At 45.2% G+C, this 15,285-nt stretch overlaps 1 protein-coding gene across 11 annotated transcripts in view; it reads right to left on the bottom strand.

Moving 5' to 3' along the window:
* The window catches only part of TIAM2 (TIAM Rac1 associated GEF 2), a 234,327-nt gene that overhangs the window by 4,876 nt on the left and 214,166 nt on the right, over window positions 1–15,285 (bottom strand). For all 11 annotated transcript variants that reach the window (XM_070603135.1, XM_070603134.1, XM_070603136.1 and 8 more), the window contains 7 exons: window positions 11,315–11,494; window positions 8,903–8,971; window positions 7,468–7,593; window positions 6,492–6,600; window positions 3,488–3,667; window positions 1,688–1,806; window positions 576–684 (listed from right to left, as the gene is read on the bottom strand). In XM_070603135.1, coding sequence (XP_070459236.1) covers window positions 576–684; window positions 1,688–1,806; window positions 3,488–3,667; window positions 6,492–6,600; window positions 7,468–7,593; window positions 8,903–8,971; window positions 11,315–11,494 — 892 coding nt within the window. The remainder of the gene's footprint in view (window positions 1–575; window positions 685–1,687; window positions 1,807–3,487; window positions 3,668–6,491; window positions 6,601–7,467; window positions 7,594–8,902; window positions 8,972–11,314; window positions 11,495–15,285) is intronic.

Raw genomic sequence — 15,285 nt, forward strand, 5'->3', positions numbered from 1 at the left:
AGAACAAAGCTCTTCAGACTTAGGAGGCTCCAGGATCCCACTCGGCCAGCACCCGAGTGAGTGAACGGTACTTGCTTCTGTTCATATTTGAATTATGCAGAAGTACCTGCTTATTTAAAAGCTATTATCTGAAGTCTATCTTGGCATGCTTTTAAAATTCCTGTTTTGTTTTATTGAAAGCTGAGGACAGGGCGTTCGCCTAAGTGAGAAGACACTGTCTATACTCACTCTCGGGGCTCTCTGAGAATTACGACATTTTAATTAGTTCTCAGTGAGAATTAAGACAGTTGGAGATGCAGCAAACTATTAAGATAGCAGGTTTCAAAATAGCTCCGGGAGGTCTGTTCCTGTAACACTTGGTAAGAATCACCAAGCCAAGCAGCAGAAGGGAGAAGCAGGTAGTGAACATGCAGAGCAGCCGAGTTTTAAATAGTTGAAGGCTGGCTGTGTAAGTGAAAAGCCATGACAGCAAGGATTCTGACTCCTGGAAATCAGGAGTCAGCTGCACTGGTGGTTTTGGTACGTTCTTCATTATTTTCAGCCTCTTTTACGTTTACGTTCTTTGGAATACGAACCAAATACTGTGAGCTCAAGGTCCTTTCTGGCTTTTCCTAGAGACAGAAACGGATTCAACCAGGAAACTGTAGAGTGCATCAGAAGTTCGCCCATTGAAAGTTCTGTCACCTGTGTCGTAAAAACAGGAGATGAAGAAGATGTGGAAACCCCAGGGTAGGCCGTCTCAAGTTAGAGAGTGAATCACGTATCATTGCTAAAACGCAAGGATATTTCAGTTGGATTTTTATGGTCCCTGTGAACATGGGGCCTTCAGTAGTGGAGGTTTTAAAATATGGGCCAAGCATCGAACTGTTTGAAAAATAATATGACGTGAAGGCATTTTGCTTCCATGTACATGTTACTTGGGGGTGAGACGCGCCTCATGACCTCCTCCGTAGCATTAATTCCACCACAATGTCAAGTTCATCCAAAGTGCCTTTGTTAACGTTTCCCCAGGATCTAGTGCACGTACCACCTCAAATCTCTAAACTACACTAGGCCTGCTAATCAGAAAAGTACCAATGTTGAAACGACCGTTATAAAAAGTTAAATTCCAGTTGTCTTCTGTTCTTGCCTTTTTCTACTTAAACTTTATTCCTTCTTGCAGGTAGACTTTACAAGCTCAAGATTCTAAATTTAGTAATCAGCCAGAAAAGAAAAATATAGAAGTTGTCAAATTCCACTTAAACTACTTTCATAAGTAAGGAGATAGCCATCAATATTTGATGTTAAAAAAGAAAAGAGGAAGAGTCCTAGATTTTCTCCATGTGCTGGCTCCCACTTCCTTTACCCTTCCCACCCTCCGCCAGGCCGAGCTCTCCATACAGGTTCCAGCCTCTGCGATTTGTCCTAACCTCGTGCCCCACAGGAAGGAGGGAGAGGCAGGGACATGAGCTCAGTGAAATTCCTTGTTTTCTTTTGTACAATGCTAACAGGGCATGAGGCTGTAGTTTTAAACTAATGTAAGGAATTTTATGTTATGTGTGGCTTATTATAAGCATTAAGATCAAAAAGAAAATTTTAGGCATCTTCTCCTCCAGGAAAGCCCCAGTGGGTGGTATAGTCTGGAGGTCACTTAACAGACCCTGTGAACACATGCATTAAGCCTCCAGAATCCAGAAGTCCTGCTGACCTCCTTCTCTGCCCCACTTTGCTCTGCTACGAGCTGGTCAAACACGGTCCCATAGTCCTCGTATAGCTTCTGCATCTCATTGATGTGGCTCGCTACCTTCTCCATTGCCTTCAGTGCCTCTGCAAAATATGAAACCATATTTATCTGATAATGTTTGTTCGTTTGAAGTGTATCCAACAGCAGTCAGGAAAAAGCTCAAGATTCAAGCCAGGTTTTGAGACTAGTTCTTACTAACAGCAGCCTTGTTCAGGTACAGCTCAAACAGCCCGCTGTAATCTAGTCATTACAGTGAAGCACAGTAGGGGTACCTTCCTCCTCAAATTCTCTTTGAATTGAGGCCAAGCACAAGTCAAAAGTATCACTAATAATAGCCGCTGACATTCAGGGAGCACTTTCTCTCCGGCGGGGGCTGTGACGGGTGACCTAAGTGAATCATCTCATTTAATCCCCACAAACTCGAGAACTGTAGGAACTGTGATCATCAGGCCCATTTTACACACGAGAAAACTGAAGTGCAGAGGGGTTAAGTGTTTGGCCAAACTTCCAAAGACAGCAATAAAGAGTGGAGCCGGAATTCAAACCCAACGCTGACCGGCCACAGGATACCTGCTCTTAAATTTTGCTTCTCCTGGACGAGTTACGGGAATTGTGATCTGTAATAATTTTTTTACAAGAACTTACAAAGGTGTCTGTAAATGCCTGATTCCAGAGCAATTGTTGCATTTTTTTGCATAGAGTTTATAACTTTCTACACGGCCATGTAAGGGACAAAATGATTTCGTCAAAGTCGAAGAGCAAAATTTCAGGTCACTTCCAAATTCACTGTTTTTCATCCTTTGTTCTTCTGATTCAGTGTTTTAGTTCGGTCTGGAGGGAGTTTGGGAAGGCAGTTTTTTAACAAACCCCTTTTAAAGATCATCTTAATGCAAAATGCACTGTTCAGCCAGTATCTGAATACTAATCATAATTTGTATCATTTACTTACAGAATTGAACTTTCAAAGAAAATTTTGTTCTTCTTACTTATCATACAAAAGCATGCTTGTCACGGAAAAAGAACTAGTTTAATTTACACTCTTCTCAGTGTTTGTTATTCAGCAACACTGATATTTATTAGTAAGTTTGTTTCTTTCTCCATGTGCTTTATTACACGTAGCTAACAGGACCTCCTAGTTCTGACATGTGGGGAGAACAAACCACTGTTTCTGTAATTCAAATACAGCATCTCTTTAAGGGATACCCTATTTACTATCAAACCGAGGGGCTTTGTGCATTTGAGAAATTGTATCTTGGGCAATAATTTCTGAGGTTACAAAAGACCCATCAGCGTCAGCTTTAAAGCATAGTCTGTCACTGGGAGTTTGGTTTCGGAGTCGGGCTCTGCTCAGACGTCCACAAGGTGGAGCCTCACCCAACATGTTTGATCAGCGGCACTCGGGCACAAACACAAAACTTCACAAAGTCCTGGAAAAACAGGCCTGATTTTTGTTTCTGGCAGGACTGTTTGCTAACCAAGTGACCTGAAGTCATTTATTTCAACCACGGAACTTAAATTACCTTCTTTTAAAAATGAAAATGGAATCATCCCTCCAGAGGGGCTTGGGGCTACTCCAGTGAGAGAATTGTTGCCCATCCAAAGGGATGGCCATATATCTAGCTATTTTCACAGATAAAAATTATATCTAAGATTAACAACTGTGGTACTGAGGAATGTTTCAGAAGATGACTAAGGAGGGAAGAGGGGAACTGTAGGCCCGGGGGGGCAGCAGTGACAGTACAACTCGCGCCCCTTCATTCTCACCTGTCAGGTGGTAGTGCTCCTCGCTCTCGTGGTCCGTGAGGGACACCAGCTCCTTGAGCAGCAGCGGGTACTTGAGCACCCTCTGGACCGGCTTGATGAGGAAGGACTCCAGCGTGGAGGAGTGCTGCTTGGTGGGATTCCGGGCATCCAGAAAAGCCTTGAAGGCTTTATCAGTTTTAGCTACAAACAGATGGATGAGACCCTTAGAAGAGCAGAGCAGGACGAATTAAAGTCTGCGTCACTGAGCTTCTGATGGAGTTAGAGACCATCCATTTGCATAGTCCTCCTAATGCCATCCTTTAATAAAAACCCAAATGCACCAGCAGGTCAAAGACCCAGCTATCAGTGTGGATCCAGCATCACAGCTCTGTGACAAATCCCGCAAGCAAAGGGAGCTTACTAGGCTGCCAGAACAATACTGTCCACACAGCAAAGAGGAACACCGGGTTGAGACGTAGGAATGTCTGACTTCAAAGGCACATTCACACGCAGACCCATGAGAGATTGTTATAGGTGCCTAGAATTGAGTTTCAAATGGTTCATAAAGCCACAGAACAGTGTTATCCAGATGCTACAAGCCCCCCAAAGATTCATGTAGCAAAAGAACCCAGTAGTTTTTTCCACTATCTCAGCACAAATTGTCACTTGTATTCTATACACTTAAGGGCTATTTGTAAAGCAATATCTTTTTTTCCTGTAAAATAAATTGATAAGCACTGTAGCCTTCACCTCCACAGCTCCAAGCGGTCTGAACCTTCCACCAGAGGTGACATCCAGACCCCTCCGGGCAGTGAAAACGCCCTCTCTGTTCAGTGTCTGAGGGCCACGAAGGGTGCACACAGGAGCTGAGTGAGTCTAGTTTGGGGCACGCCAGTGGATGCCCCAGCCACTGCCTTGGACGCCACCTGCCAGCACAGGTTGACCAGCTGTTTGGAATTCAGTCAATCTGAATCAAGATAGTCCTTTATTTGGGGTCTTGTTACACAGGCAAAAACCTACAACTTGTAGGAGATGCAGGACCATTTTGAAAGTGACTACCAGACAAAGTGGATGGTGAGATGATCCTTCATCTGTATGACAAAGAAGGAACTGAGCAAACCATTGGTCTGCTTTTATTTCACTGTGTACTGTCAATAAGAAGGCGTTCCTGGGAGGAAATGATGATGGAATCCGACCTCTGTTTCAAGAACTAGAGAAGACAGATTTGGGCTGGGTCTGGTTAACTCTGAAGGACTCCAAGACTCTATGTTTTAAACTTGAGCTTGTTCTTCTAGGATACTGTGAAATTCTGGATTTAAACCAAATGGCAGAACCGCATCAGCGGAACTGGTTAAACACCATCAGTGTTGGGGTAAACCTCTCTGTACCCTCCACAATAGCAGGTAGACACTGTTCCCAGGTTTTGAGAAAGAAACACTGAAGAGCACACACTGGATCCTTTTCGACAATGCCATTAGGAAGCATTTGAGGACAGACAGAAGAAGGGGCTTGGAATTTAGCTTTACTGCTGCTACCCTCTTGACCCAACCAAAAACGTTCAAACAGAGAAACCTCCCTCCTCAGACATTTGCCCTTGTCATGGAAGAGAGCCCTGATCACTGGCTTCTACAGAGGTGGCAAATCACAATGGGAGTGAATCTCATGGAGGCCATCCTTAACTCTGAAGAAGGCATTCAAGTCCTGGGGGAAGTCTTCTTATCCTGGAGATTACCACAGCTCAAGCTTCAGTGGGTTTGTATCTTATTTCCAAGTACACTTGAGAGAATACAGTGACCTTTCCTGGAGACAGGTCCAATGAACTTCAATAGGATTACATATGTTTTCATAAGACGCCTGCCACTGTGGGAGCCGCGCAGAAGAGGACAGACTCCTGAGGACCTGTATCTGTTTCATATTCTCCGTGCAGACTGAATTCCTGCTGCTCACAACCTTGAATGTAAAAGCCTGTATCTCTGATTTTTCCTCCTCTTGTCTCTGCCACCAGAAATGAGGATTCCAAAGAATGGGAGAGAAAAATGTCTTCTGAGACAGACAGACTTGAGAATTCTAATCTCCTCCCTAGAGAGGCGTGTGGTGACTAGAAGAAGCCTTCAGTAGCACAACAGGCTCAGTGAGGTACCCTGCTTTCAGGTATCACAGGAAGCGACTGCACAGCAGGTTGATGATACAGTGATGGCGACTGCAGCAAAAAACCCGCCAATACTCCTAGCCCTGAAGGTCACTGCTGTCATCAAATCCTGCAACACACGTCCCAGGCAGGGCTGACTGCCTGGCCCGTTACTGAAAGCCCACGTGGATCAGTGTTCCGGCCGTCAGCTCACAGGCTGACTCATGGCAAGTCAGTGGCCAAAGCTAAGCATCTCTCAATTCCCCAGAGTAACACTTGCCGTAGGCGCAAGGGAGGGGAGGGGCCACACGGGCGGATCACTCAGGTCCACTTGGACTTCAAAGAAATAAGTCTTCAGTTAAAGCCAATAAAATAACATAAGATCATAAAAATGTGGAGAGACAAAAGGTACTTCAAGTGAAAGGATATGGGTTGTGATAAATGTTAGTTTTTTCCAGGTTTCACCAAAGAGGCTTTAACTTTAGTTAACACACTTCTGGTGAGTTTGGTGGTGGGTTTTTTGCCGTGGTTCCTCAGGCTTAAGAAGAAGGTTAACAAGAAAGAAAGAAAACAGGACCTGTTTCTTTCTACCCCCATCCAGGGGCTCATGGTTACAAGTTTTTAGATCAAGGAATTTGGCAAAAAAGAAGCCAGATGTACTTTAACAGCAAAACGACATGTGGCAAGGCAACATTTCTGCTCTCAGCACACACGTTGACTGTTACCAATAAATTGAAATAAACTGAAAACTTTCCTTTTAATGTCTGTCAACTTCAAGGTCACCAATGGAGCATAATTGATTAAAATGACACTTATCCCTACTTATTAAATACAAATTTACTCTCTGTTAACAATTAAAATACAAGAGCACAGCTATAAAAGGTGTGAGCAACTTACCTCGCTCTAGAACCTTCTGTACTTTAATATGATTAGCGCAGAATCCGCTGTACAGTTTAAAGTGGTCCGCGTAATAAAGGAAAGAGCCTCCAAGGGAAAACAGTAGTTTCTAGAAGGGGAGGGGAAAGTCACATCAGGCATGGTTTAATCAAATTGTCCGCGGGCTCTGGCATGGCGTCTGACTGCGCTGGTGTCTCCATGGCATTTGTCTTTCAGATACTGGAGCACTAATGCCTCCAGGAAGTCACCAAATGACCTAAGCCAGGACTGCCCCATTTGCCCAGCGGATGGAGAACAGCCCGGGCATTCCCCTAACCGACCTTCAGCTTGACGAAAAAGTTTCTGACAGCAGAACCTCTTGTCAGGGTGTGCAATCAAGGACAAGAAAGAAAGTTCTATAAAATTACAGCTGACATAGTGGGATATAAATGATCCAAGAGGCTAATTAATAAAGCCGACTCTGCATTACTTGGGACCAATGATGCTCTCTGTGCACTTCCTTGGTGCCTTTTTGCTACCTTCTGCTTCTCCTTCCCTGGAGGGCATCCTGCCAGTCACAGATGCTCACACTGGAGATGGGGCTTCATAGAAGAGCACGCTCTCCCAGAACAATTTAAAACCTATGCTTTCATCCTAGCATCACATGACCATGGAGACGAGAAAACAGATGCAGTAGGTGCTCTTGTGTCAGAAGCAACTGCCCTACAGATCCTACAGTAGAGCTGAGTAAAGAGCACAGATGTTGTCAACAACCAGGCCGACCCCACAGAAGTGCTGCCCAGATCTCTGATTACCAGAGGCGTTTACTCTAGGATAAAAATGTCGCCGCCTTTTACCACCTGCCAGAGGAAAACAGTGCGAGGAAAGCACTAAATTTGTCTTTTCAATAGTTGAGGACAAGGGATTCTTTTGCAAGGGAGAATTCTGCACTGTACCCATGTATGTTTTCTTTAAACCTGAAGTCTAAAATACTTACTCTAAACTGCGAGGGGGTTTCAAGCAGGTTAAAGTCAGATGCTGCTGAAATCCCGTCCTCCAGGGTCTCCAGAAACACCTTCTGAAATTCCAGCATCTCTGGCAGACTTCCAAAGAGTGACTCCATCTACGTGAAGAGCAGGATTTGAGAAGAGGGTATGAGTGATGAAAATCTAGATACCGCTCCAACGCTCAGCTGCACAAATAAAGCACAAGTCGTTCACCGAGAAGGAGAAAAGTAAATCTTAAGATAGTATATTCCTGATGGGATATAACTGAGACGCAGAGAGTTTTACAACTCCGGTCCCTATACACTAATTCTAAAAGTAACTTTTTACGTGGATATAAAAGTTTTAGAATTCAAATTGGGGAAAAATTGAAGTCAGTAGAAAAGAAGTATTGTGATTTAACATTAAAAAGTTACGTATTAAAAAGTAATTTTCGGTCACAACTTCTACTACAAAAATGTCCTTCTGCAAATATAGAGATGGCCAATAGGCACATAAAAAGATGCTCAACAGCACTAATCATCAGGGAAATGCAAATCAAAAATACACTAAGATATCACCTTACACCCATTAGAATGGCTAAAATAACCAAGACAAAAAATAACAAATGTTAGAGAGGATGTGGAGAAAAGGGACCCCTCATACACTGCTGTTGGGAATGCAAACTGGTGCAGCCACTATGGAAAACAATATGGAGATTTCTCAAAAAACTAAAAATAGAAATGCCATAGGACCCAGCTATCCCACTACTGGATGTCTATCCAAAGAACCTGAAATCAACAACTGAAAGAGACTTATGCACCCCTCTGTTCATTGCAGCATAATTCACAATAGCCAAGACACAGAAGCAACCCAAGTGCCCTTCTATGGATGAATGGATAAAGAAGATGTGGTATATATATATACAACAGAATACTACTCAGCCTTAAAAAATGACAAAATCGTCCCATTCACAACAACATGGATGGACCTTGAGGGTATTATGTTAAGCAAAATAAGCCAGACAGAGAAAGACAAACACAGTATGATTTCACTCATATGTGGAAGATAAACACATGGACAAAAAGAACTATTTAGTGGTTACCAGGGGGAAGAGGGTTGGGGATGGGCACAAAGGGTGAAGGGGCGGACTTATAAGATGACTGACAAATAATAATGTACAACTGAAATTTCACAATGTTGTAAACTCTCATAACCTCAATAAAAAAAGAAAGTGTCCTTCTGCATTTGTACACTCCCGCCACCATACTGCATGCAGCAGAGGACACATAAATGGCTTTGAAGGAGGCCACGCTTGTGTCTCTCTGAAGATCCTGAAGTCTTGGATGTTCTTTTGGGATCAGTAGATATAATATCCTGGGAAGTTCACTAAAGAGCAAACAGAGACTAACCTATGGATCGATGGACTGAGGGCAGGTAATGACTTACCTCATCTTGGGTCAGAAAGGTCTCATTTTGAAGCGGCTCCAAGTATAAGTCAAAGAGGCAACTCAGGTCCTGAAAGATGAAAGAAGAGTCTTTAACACTTAAGTCTCCAAAATAGCCAAGAGTTTCCAGCAGCCCTGGCCGCGGCTCCAGACTCCCATTAGGAATGATGACGTTTATGTCTCGTTTAAATTCTTGACCCTAAGAGTGGTTGTTATTATTATTATTATTATTGCTCACCTAATTCAAAGAGTTTAATACCACAATACATTCAGCAACTGGAATCCACAATTTTCTTTATAGCTTGATCACCTACTCTGCTTAATGAAATATCTTGTTGGCAGAACCAGGATCTTTCTTTTGACGACTACGGCAGGACCACTCATTGCCCTGCAGAGAAGGCGAGTTCTGGCTAGGCACTTCTGTCAGGTGTGACCACATCTGGCTGATGGGCTTCCTCCTCTGCATCAGGGACCAAGGTGACAGCTCCAATGTGGAGCTGAGAGGGACAGGACAAGATCTGGGGAGCTCTTCAACTTTGGTGTTGACGCCTTAGCAGAAAGTCAAACTCCCATATTCAAATACAAGAAAAAAATTCCAAAGATCAGCAGTCATGATGTTTACAATCTAGGCCATATTTGAGTCTCCAGTAAACTGGGCTCCAGCGGGACAGAATAGTGGGAGTTGCCTGTATTTACAGAACTCTCTAGATAAAGGTTTGTTTTTTTTTAAATTTAATAATTTGAAGCCAAGACCAGGATACAATTTAGCAATGGAAAAGATTCCTTTTTCTTGTTTCATTTATTCTGAAGAATTTTGAGTCCCCAAACACTTTGTAGTTGACTACAAAGTCAAATTCTTTGCCTCCCTCATTTTACAGTGGAGAAATCTAGACCTAGACAGCTCTGCGAAGCCCAAAGCCTCCAGAACCTTAGGCACAGGTCCTGTGATGCAGGGAAACAGCCTGTGATGCCTTTTATTGTTTCACGATAAAAACCTGCCTGGCCTTCCCACCCTCACCATATTCCACAGTGGCTGCTTTGGAGCAGAGAGATGTAAGCAGTCACTGAACCATAGCTCAGGGAACACACAAATGTTGAAAATCCCAAGTCGCATGCAGAGATCCAGGTTAGATGAAAGAATAATGAGTAAAATTCCATGTTAAATGTCAGCAACAAAAAGAAATTAAAACAATAAAAATGGCGTGTGTGTGTGAATCACAGTAGGCACCAGGTGCTGGTGATTTTGTCAGAGACCGTGGCGGGCTGCCGTCCTCACGCCAGCTGATGCTGCTCAGGAGGACTCACACACCGAGAGAGGTCCGTGCTGAGCCGTGTGTGCCCGAGGGCGGCGACATTTGGGGCCCTCAGAAAACAAAGCGCAGGTTTCTTGCAGAGAGAAGGCAGAGCTGGTCCTTTTTGTCTGCTTCACCCATCACATCCATCTCAGTGCTCTGCCAGCATCATGGTGAAATGACCCCTTGGTCAAAGTGGTTCAACAGTAAAACAGAACAACCATAAAAAGGGGCTTGGATTCTGCTCTTAGGCGCACAGGGCTGTTTGGGAAAGGCCCCCTGTGGCTCACAGGATGACTCAGACATCTAGTCTGAATTCCTGGGATGGGCACTTCATCTCCCCCACATTAGATGCAGGACAAGAGGTAATGGGAAATGACATGAAATGGTCATCTCTACAGCTTTGTCTTGTGGAGAAAGGTGATAGCCGTGTGTGTGTGTGTGTGTGCCCATGTGTTTGTATGCACACAAAAGCACACGCCAAGACTTAATTCTTGGACTTGGCGTGTCACAGCTGGAACAAGGGCACACCCATCTCAGACCCCAGGTGAGGGAGTTGGAAGGGACTAACTGGGGGCTTCTGAGACAAATAACTGACTTCTTTCGGTACTCGAAGAAGATGCTCGGCAACTCCCCGTATGTGATGGTGTGGGGACACCCGTGTGATGACCAGCACATCCACCGTGGGGCTCTGTCCTGCACAGGGACCACCATGAGGCAGGGCCGGGCCTGGTGACCACCTGCACTCTGAGGGCCAGAGCCACAGGCACTGTGAACAAATTGTTCCCTTGTTCCTCATCACCTAAGGTGACCTCCATCCCCTTCTTACTAAACCAGTACAGACTCCCTTCCCACAGAATCCAAGGGACAAATTAGAACATCTGTTTCCACAGTGAAAGCTGCCTTGGTAACAAAAGAAGCCGAGAATCGAATTTTTCCGAATCGTCTCAGCTTTTCCACCCTCCTGCCCTCTCCTGCAGCAACTCATCACTTCAAGGAGCAGGCGTCTCCCTCCTGAGTGGTGGGGTCCCAGGCAGCTGTGATCTGGAGACCCCTCCCAGCATGTGACTGGCCATGGAAGGAAGAGCGAGCGGGCAAGAAGGATCAGCGTCTTCCATTACCTTCACATAGGACTTCTCCGTGTCCACGAGCTCCTGGATGACTTTTCGGAGGCGATCTGCATCAGAGAGGTGGCGGGCCAGCGGCCTCGGAGTGGCCTCCTCACCCTCTCTTGGTCCTTCCATGCTGTCAGTCTGGGTGTCGTTAAAACTCCTACACAGCACAGGGATCTGTTCAGCACTCTGAAAGACGACAAGAGGTGGAAAAGAATGTACAGGACACTCTCCATGATGATCAGCCGCCCACCAAGGACACAAACAGTGTCTCTCTCTGCCCAGCACTCCTTCGGGAATCTCACAGCAGCCTACACCTAGGGCCCACGGTGTCCTCCATCTCAAACCACTCTGCCTCTCCTTTAAGATCCCAGTGGGGAAGCTATGAGCCTACACTCATTCAGTACTTACACAGGATGCTTCTTCCCTGTCATAACAGCTATTTGATGATGATGCTTTAGCACCAAAACTAGAGAACAAGGCACAGGGCTGACCCTCTGCAGTAAAGGTGAGGTTGCTCTAAAATCAAGGGTATGGCTGGCTAAGATCACAAGGAGAGGCAGCCTCACGTGGTCCACTCTGTCCCCTCCACGGCTGGCCTAATACGGCGCAGTCTCCCATACAAAACAGTCCTGGGAGATCCGGAACGTGCGGCACCATAGCAATTTTAGGATGGCTTGGCCATAATGGGCTTGGCGTTCTGCCCCCAAGTCCAACCCTTTAGCTCTGCTGTTTCGCACCAGACAGCAGAGTTATGAGTGAAAAAGTTTGATCTGCTGCATGTGCTAGGACTGGGAGTAGAGATAGAGATGTATAGGAAAGATAAGGTCCTCCCCTCCTCTCCTCATGCCGCAGGGGACAGAGCCCGGGAAGGGCACAGATAGGAGCGGATGACACAGCAAAGCCTGGTGAATGCTAGAGGAGAGGGAGGAACTGGCTCTGTGGGGAAGCTTCATGAAGGAGGGGAGCCTTGAGCTTGTTCTCAGCAGTAAGTACCATGTGCCAGACCCAGGGAGCGTCAGGGGAGAGAGAAGACTTCTTCCAGGGAACAGAATTACACACATTAAGAGACAAGAAGGAGCAGGACCTCTCAGGGAACTCACAACATTGGGCACAAGCTCTCACTGAGATTTAAGCACAGTGGGATAAAGCCTTCTCAAGGGGAACCCATCGTGTGCTCCTGCCTTAGGCTCGTGTGTTAAAGTCTGCTCCTATATCCACAGCGCCTGGAGCATCCTCAGATGACATTCAAAGGATCTTTTTACTTATCTTTCTTTCCCTTCCACCCACATGCAAGCTGCGGCCCACCTCACCACTCACCACCTACCAGTCTGTAAGCCTGTCAAGGGCAGAGCCCTGCCTTTCTTTGTCACTGCCCACAAGTGCCCGGCTCCCTGGCTGGCGCACATGAAGTGTTCACTTCACCTCTGTTGCACTGAAATTGTTATTGAATCACAAAGCAGCTTAGTCCCAATGCAAATGACTAATATCCATCCATCTCTGGTAACTTTCTGCCTCTCAACTAAAACTCCCCTCTCTTCAGTTTAAACGCCCTCACTCTGTCTGGGGTAAAAAGCTCAACTTGTCAGAAGCATCTCCTAATTCTCAGTTTGTTTTCTTTGCTTGGCTATTTGAGAACACTAACAACTTACACAAGCGTGTCGGTCAAACTCAGTGCCTTGATGCATACATTTTATAAAAGCTGTCACCTGACAAATTTAGGTGCCTCAAAGTAGAAACAGGACCCTGTTGCCCTCCCTACCTCCCCCCCCAACACAGTCTTCATATGATGGAAATACACAATCAACATTGACCTTCAGGCAGTGACCTTCTGGCTAGTTTTTCAATCCAATTCCATGGGAACCAATTAAGAGCTTGCTCGGTCTCCAAAGAAACAGAAACCAGCTCCTGCACAAGGAGATAAGACTTGCCAAGGTGAGAAACACCAAGGACAGCCCAAGGCAGACTGGAGACCAATACAAGCTTATGCGGAACAAATGAAAAATGGAATATACATTAAACACACGGGAGCGTGGCTGTGGGAGGGGTGGTCTGGAAGGCTTCACTGAAGAAGAGAGTTGTAACGTGGTCCTGGAAGGAGTGTGTTCCAAGGGGGAACCAGAGAAGGAGCTGAACATGAGGAGAAAAACGAGCCCAGTAACTTAAAGAGCTCAACTTGGCAGGAGGCAGTTATGAAATTTATGAAATTGAGCGCTGCCCCCTCCATCTCCACCCCCCGCCCGGAGATGTCTGCAATGAGAATTCCCAGGCTGCGGGGCTCTTTAAATATTATTGCTTCTCTTTTATTTTGATGTTAATCTTGTTGCAAAAGTATGATCAACCATGTAACAGATACGACGCCTCCAACTAGACACATAGACACATATAATATAATTTACTTCTAGAAAAGCTCAAGGCAAGTGTAAGTACTAATGATTCTCCTTGGAGAGACCCTTTATTCACTTGTTTTTTTTAACTGTGAACATAAGCATATTTCTGGTAACGCCTGTCAGAAGATGTTCATTCTGGGTAAACTTTCAAAGACTAAGAAAGCGGATGTGGATCTTAAGGCACCAATCAGAAGGCAACTTGACCCATCAAAATGTCTCATATCATGTTTAAAACAACCAAATCTTATGATTCATTACTGAAGAAATGCCGAAGTCTTCAGTCATGCCCTAACAGCTTCATGACATATAGCAAAAGCCAGAATGGGCCGTGCAGCCACAGGGTGGCTCTCCCTTCTCTTCCAGGATGTGAGCATCATAAAGGAGCACTAGGGAGTAGAGCCAAACTCCTCCCAATTCTTCCCATCCTCCTCCTCCTTTCCAGTGGACTTCAACCCTGGCCACACATTAGCTTTGTTGGGGGAGCTTTAAAAAATACCCATGTTTGAACCAACTGAATCAGAATCCCTGGCGCCCCAGGTATGGGTATTTTTTAAAAGCTTCCCAAGTGATGCTAACGTATGGTCCACGTGAGAAACTACTGGTCTACCTATCAGTAGAGTGAGCATCCTGCTTGGGTTTCCCAGGAGCGGCGCTGCCTCCAGCCACATCACACTGTCCCCAGGGTCTGCACTGAAGGCCATATAAAAGGTGTGGACTGAGCCCACAAGACAGGAGGAAGTAGACGGAATTAAACCATGACCCCAGTATTCCAGGTCTGGCGCTCTCCTCATGGAGCTAAGCAGCCCGAGCTAGTAATACTCAAGACTCCAACACTCACTCACTTGAAATCCCTATCCTGGTATTTGCGCCACAAGCTCAGACAACAGAATTTTGCAATCCTGAAAAATAACAGTTTCCAGGGCTGTAGAATCTAAATTGGGTTCACATCTAGCGCATAAAATAAGAACTGACAAAATGCGCCATAAGTTAAATGGCAGCTGGTGAGATTACAGCTTTGCCTTGCTGGGATGTCGAAATCACACCTAACAATGCAGTGTTAATTTCAAAAATAAAGTATCCTGCCATTTTCGAAAATCAGAATTCATTTGAAGAACACTCCTGGTAGGACTAACTTGGAAAAGTGAATGTTGGCTGAGATTTTCAGAGCAAATGTACTTCTTAAGCTACCACAACGACACACTCAAGTGCTGCGGAGCCACCTTCCTCACACGTAACAGTTACGTGTTGTCCTGGGAAGGTCGTGAGGGTTGCTTGGGATCAAGAGTGGGAAGAGCCCCTGGAGGCAGAAGAGTAATTGTAAATGTGTCTTTAGATTGAATCTGAAAGAGTTGCTTGGTTGGTTATGTTTTAGTTTCTCCATTCTTAGTCATGGTTATAGACACTGAACTGTGAAAGGAAGAATTCTGGGTGTATCTGATAAGCTGTTTCTAAGAATAGTGATTATTTTGGTTGGGCTATTTTCACACGTCTATGTGGTGACGGAAGTGAAAAGTGCAGACAAGATTCTGAGGACCCGAGTTCCAGGACCCAGTCCTCCATGCGATCCTGGGCAAGACTCTTTGCTGAGTC

The sequence above is a fragment of the Equus przewalskii genome, chromosome 32 (genome assembly GCF_037783145.1).
Source record: "Equus przewalskii isolate Varuska chromosome 32, EquPr2, whole genome shotgun sequence".
Taxonomy (NCBI): Eukaryota; Metazoa; Chordata; class Mammalia; order Perissodactyla; family Equidae; genus Equus; species Equus przewalskii.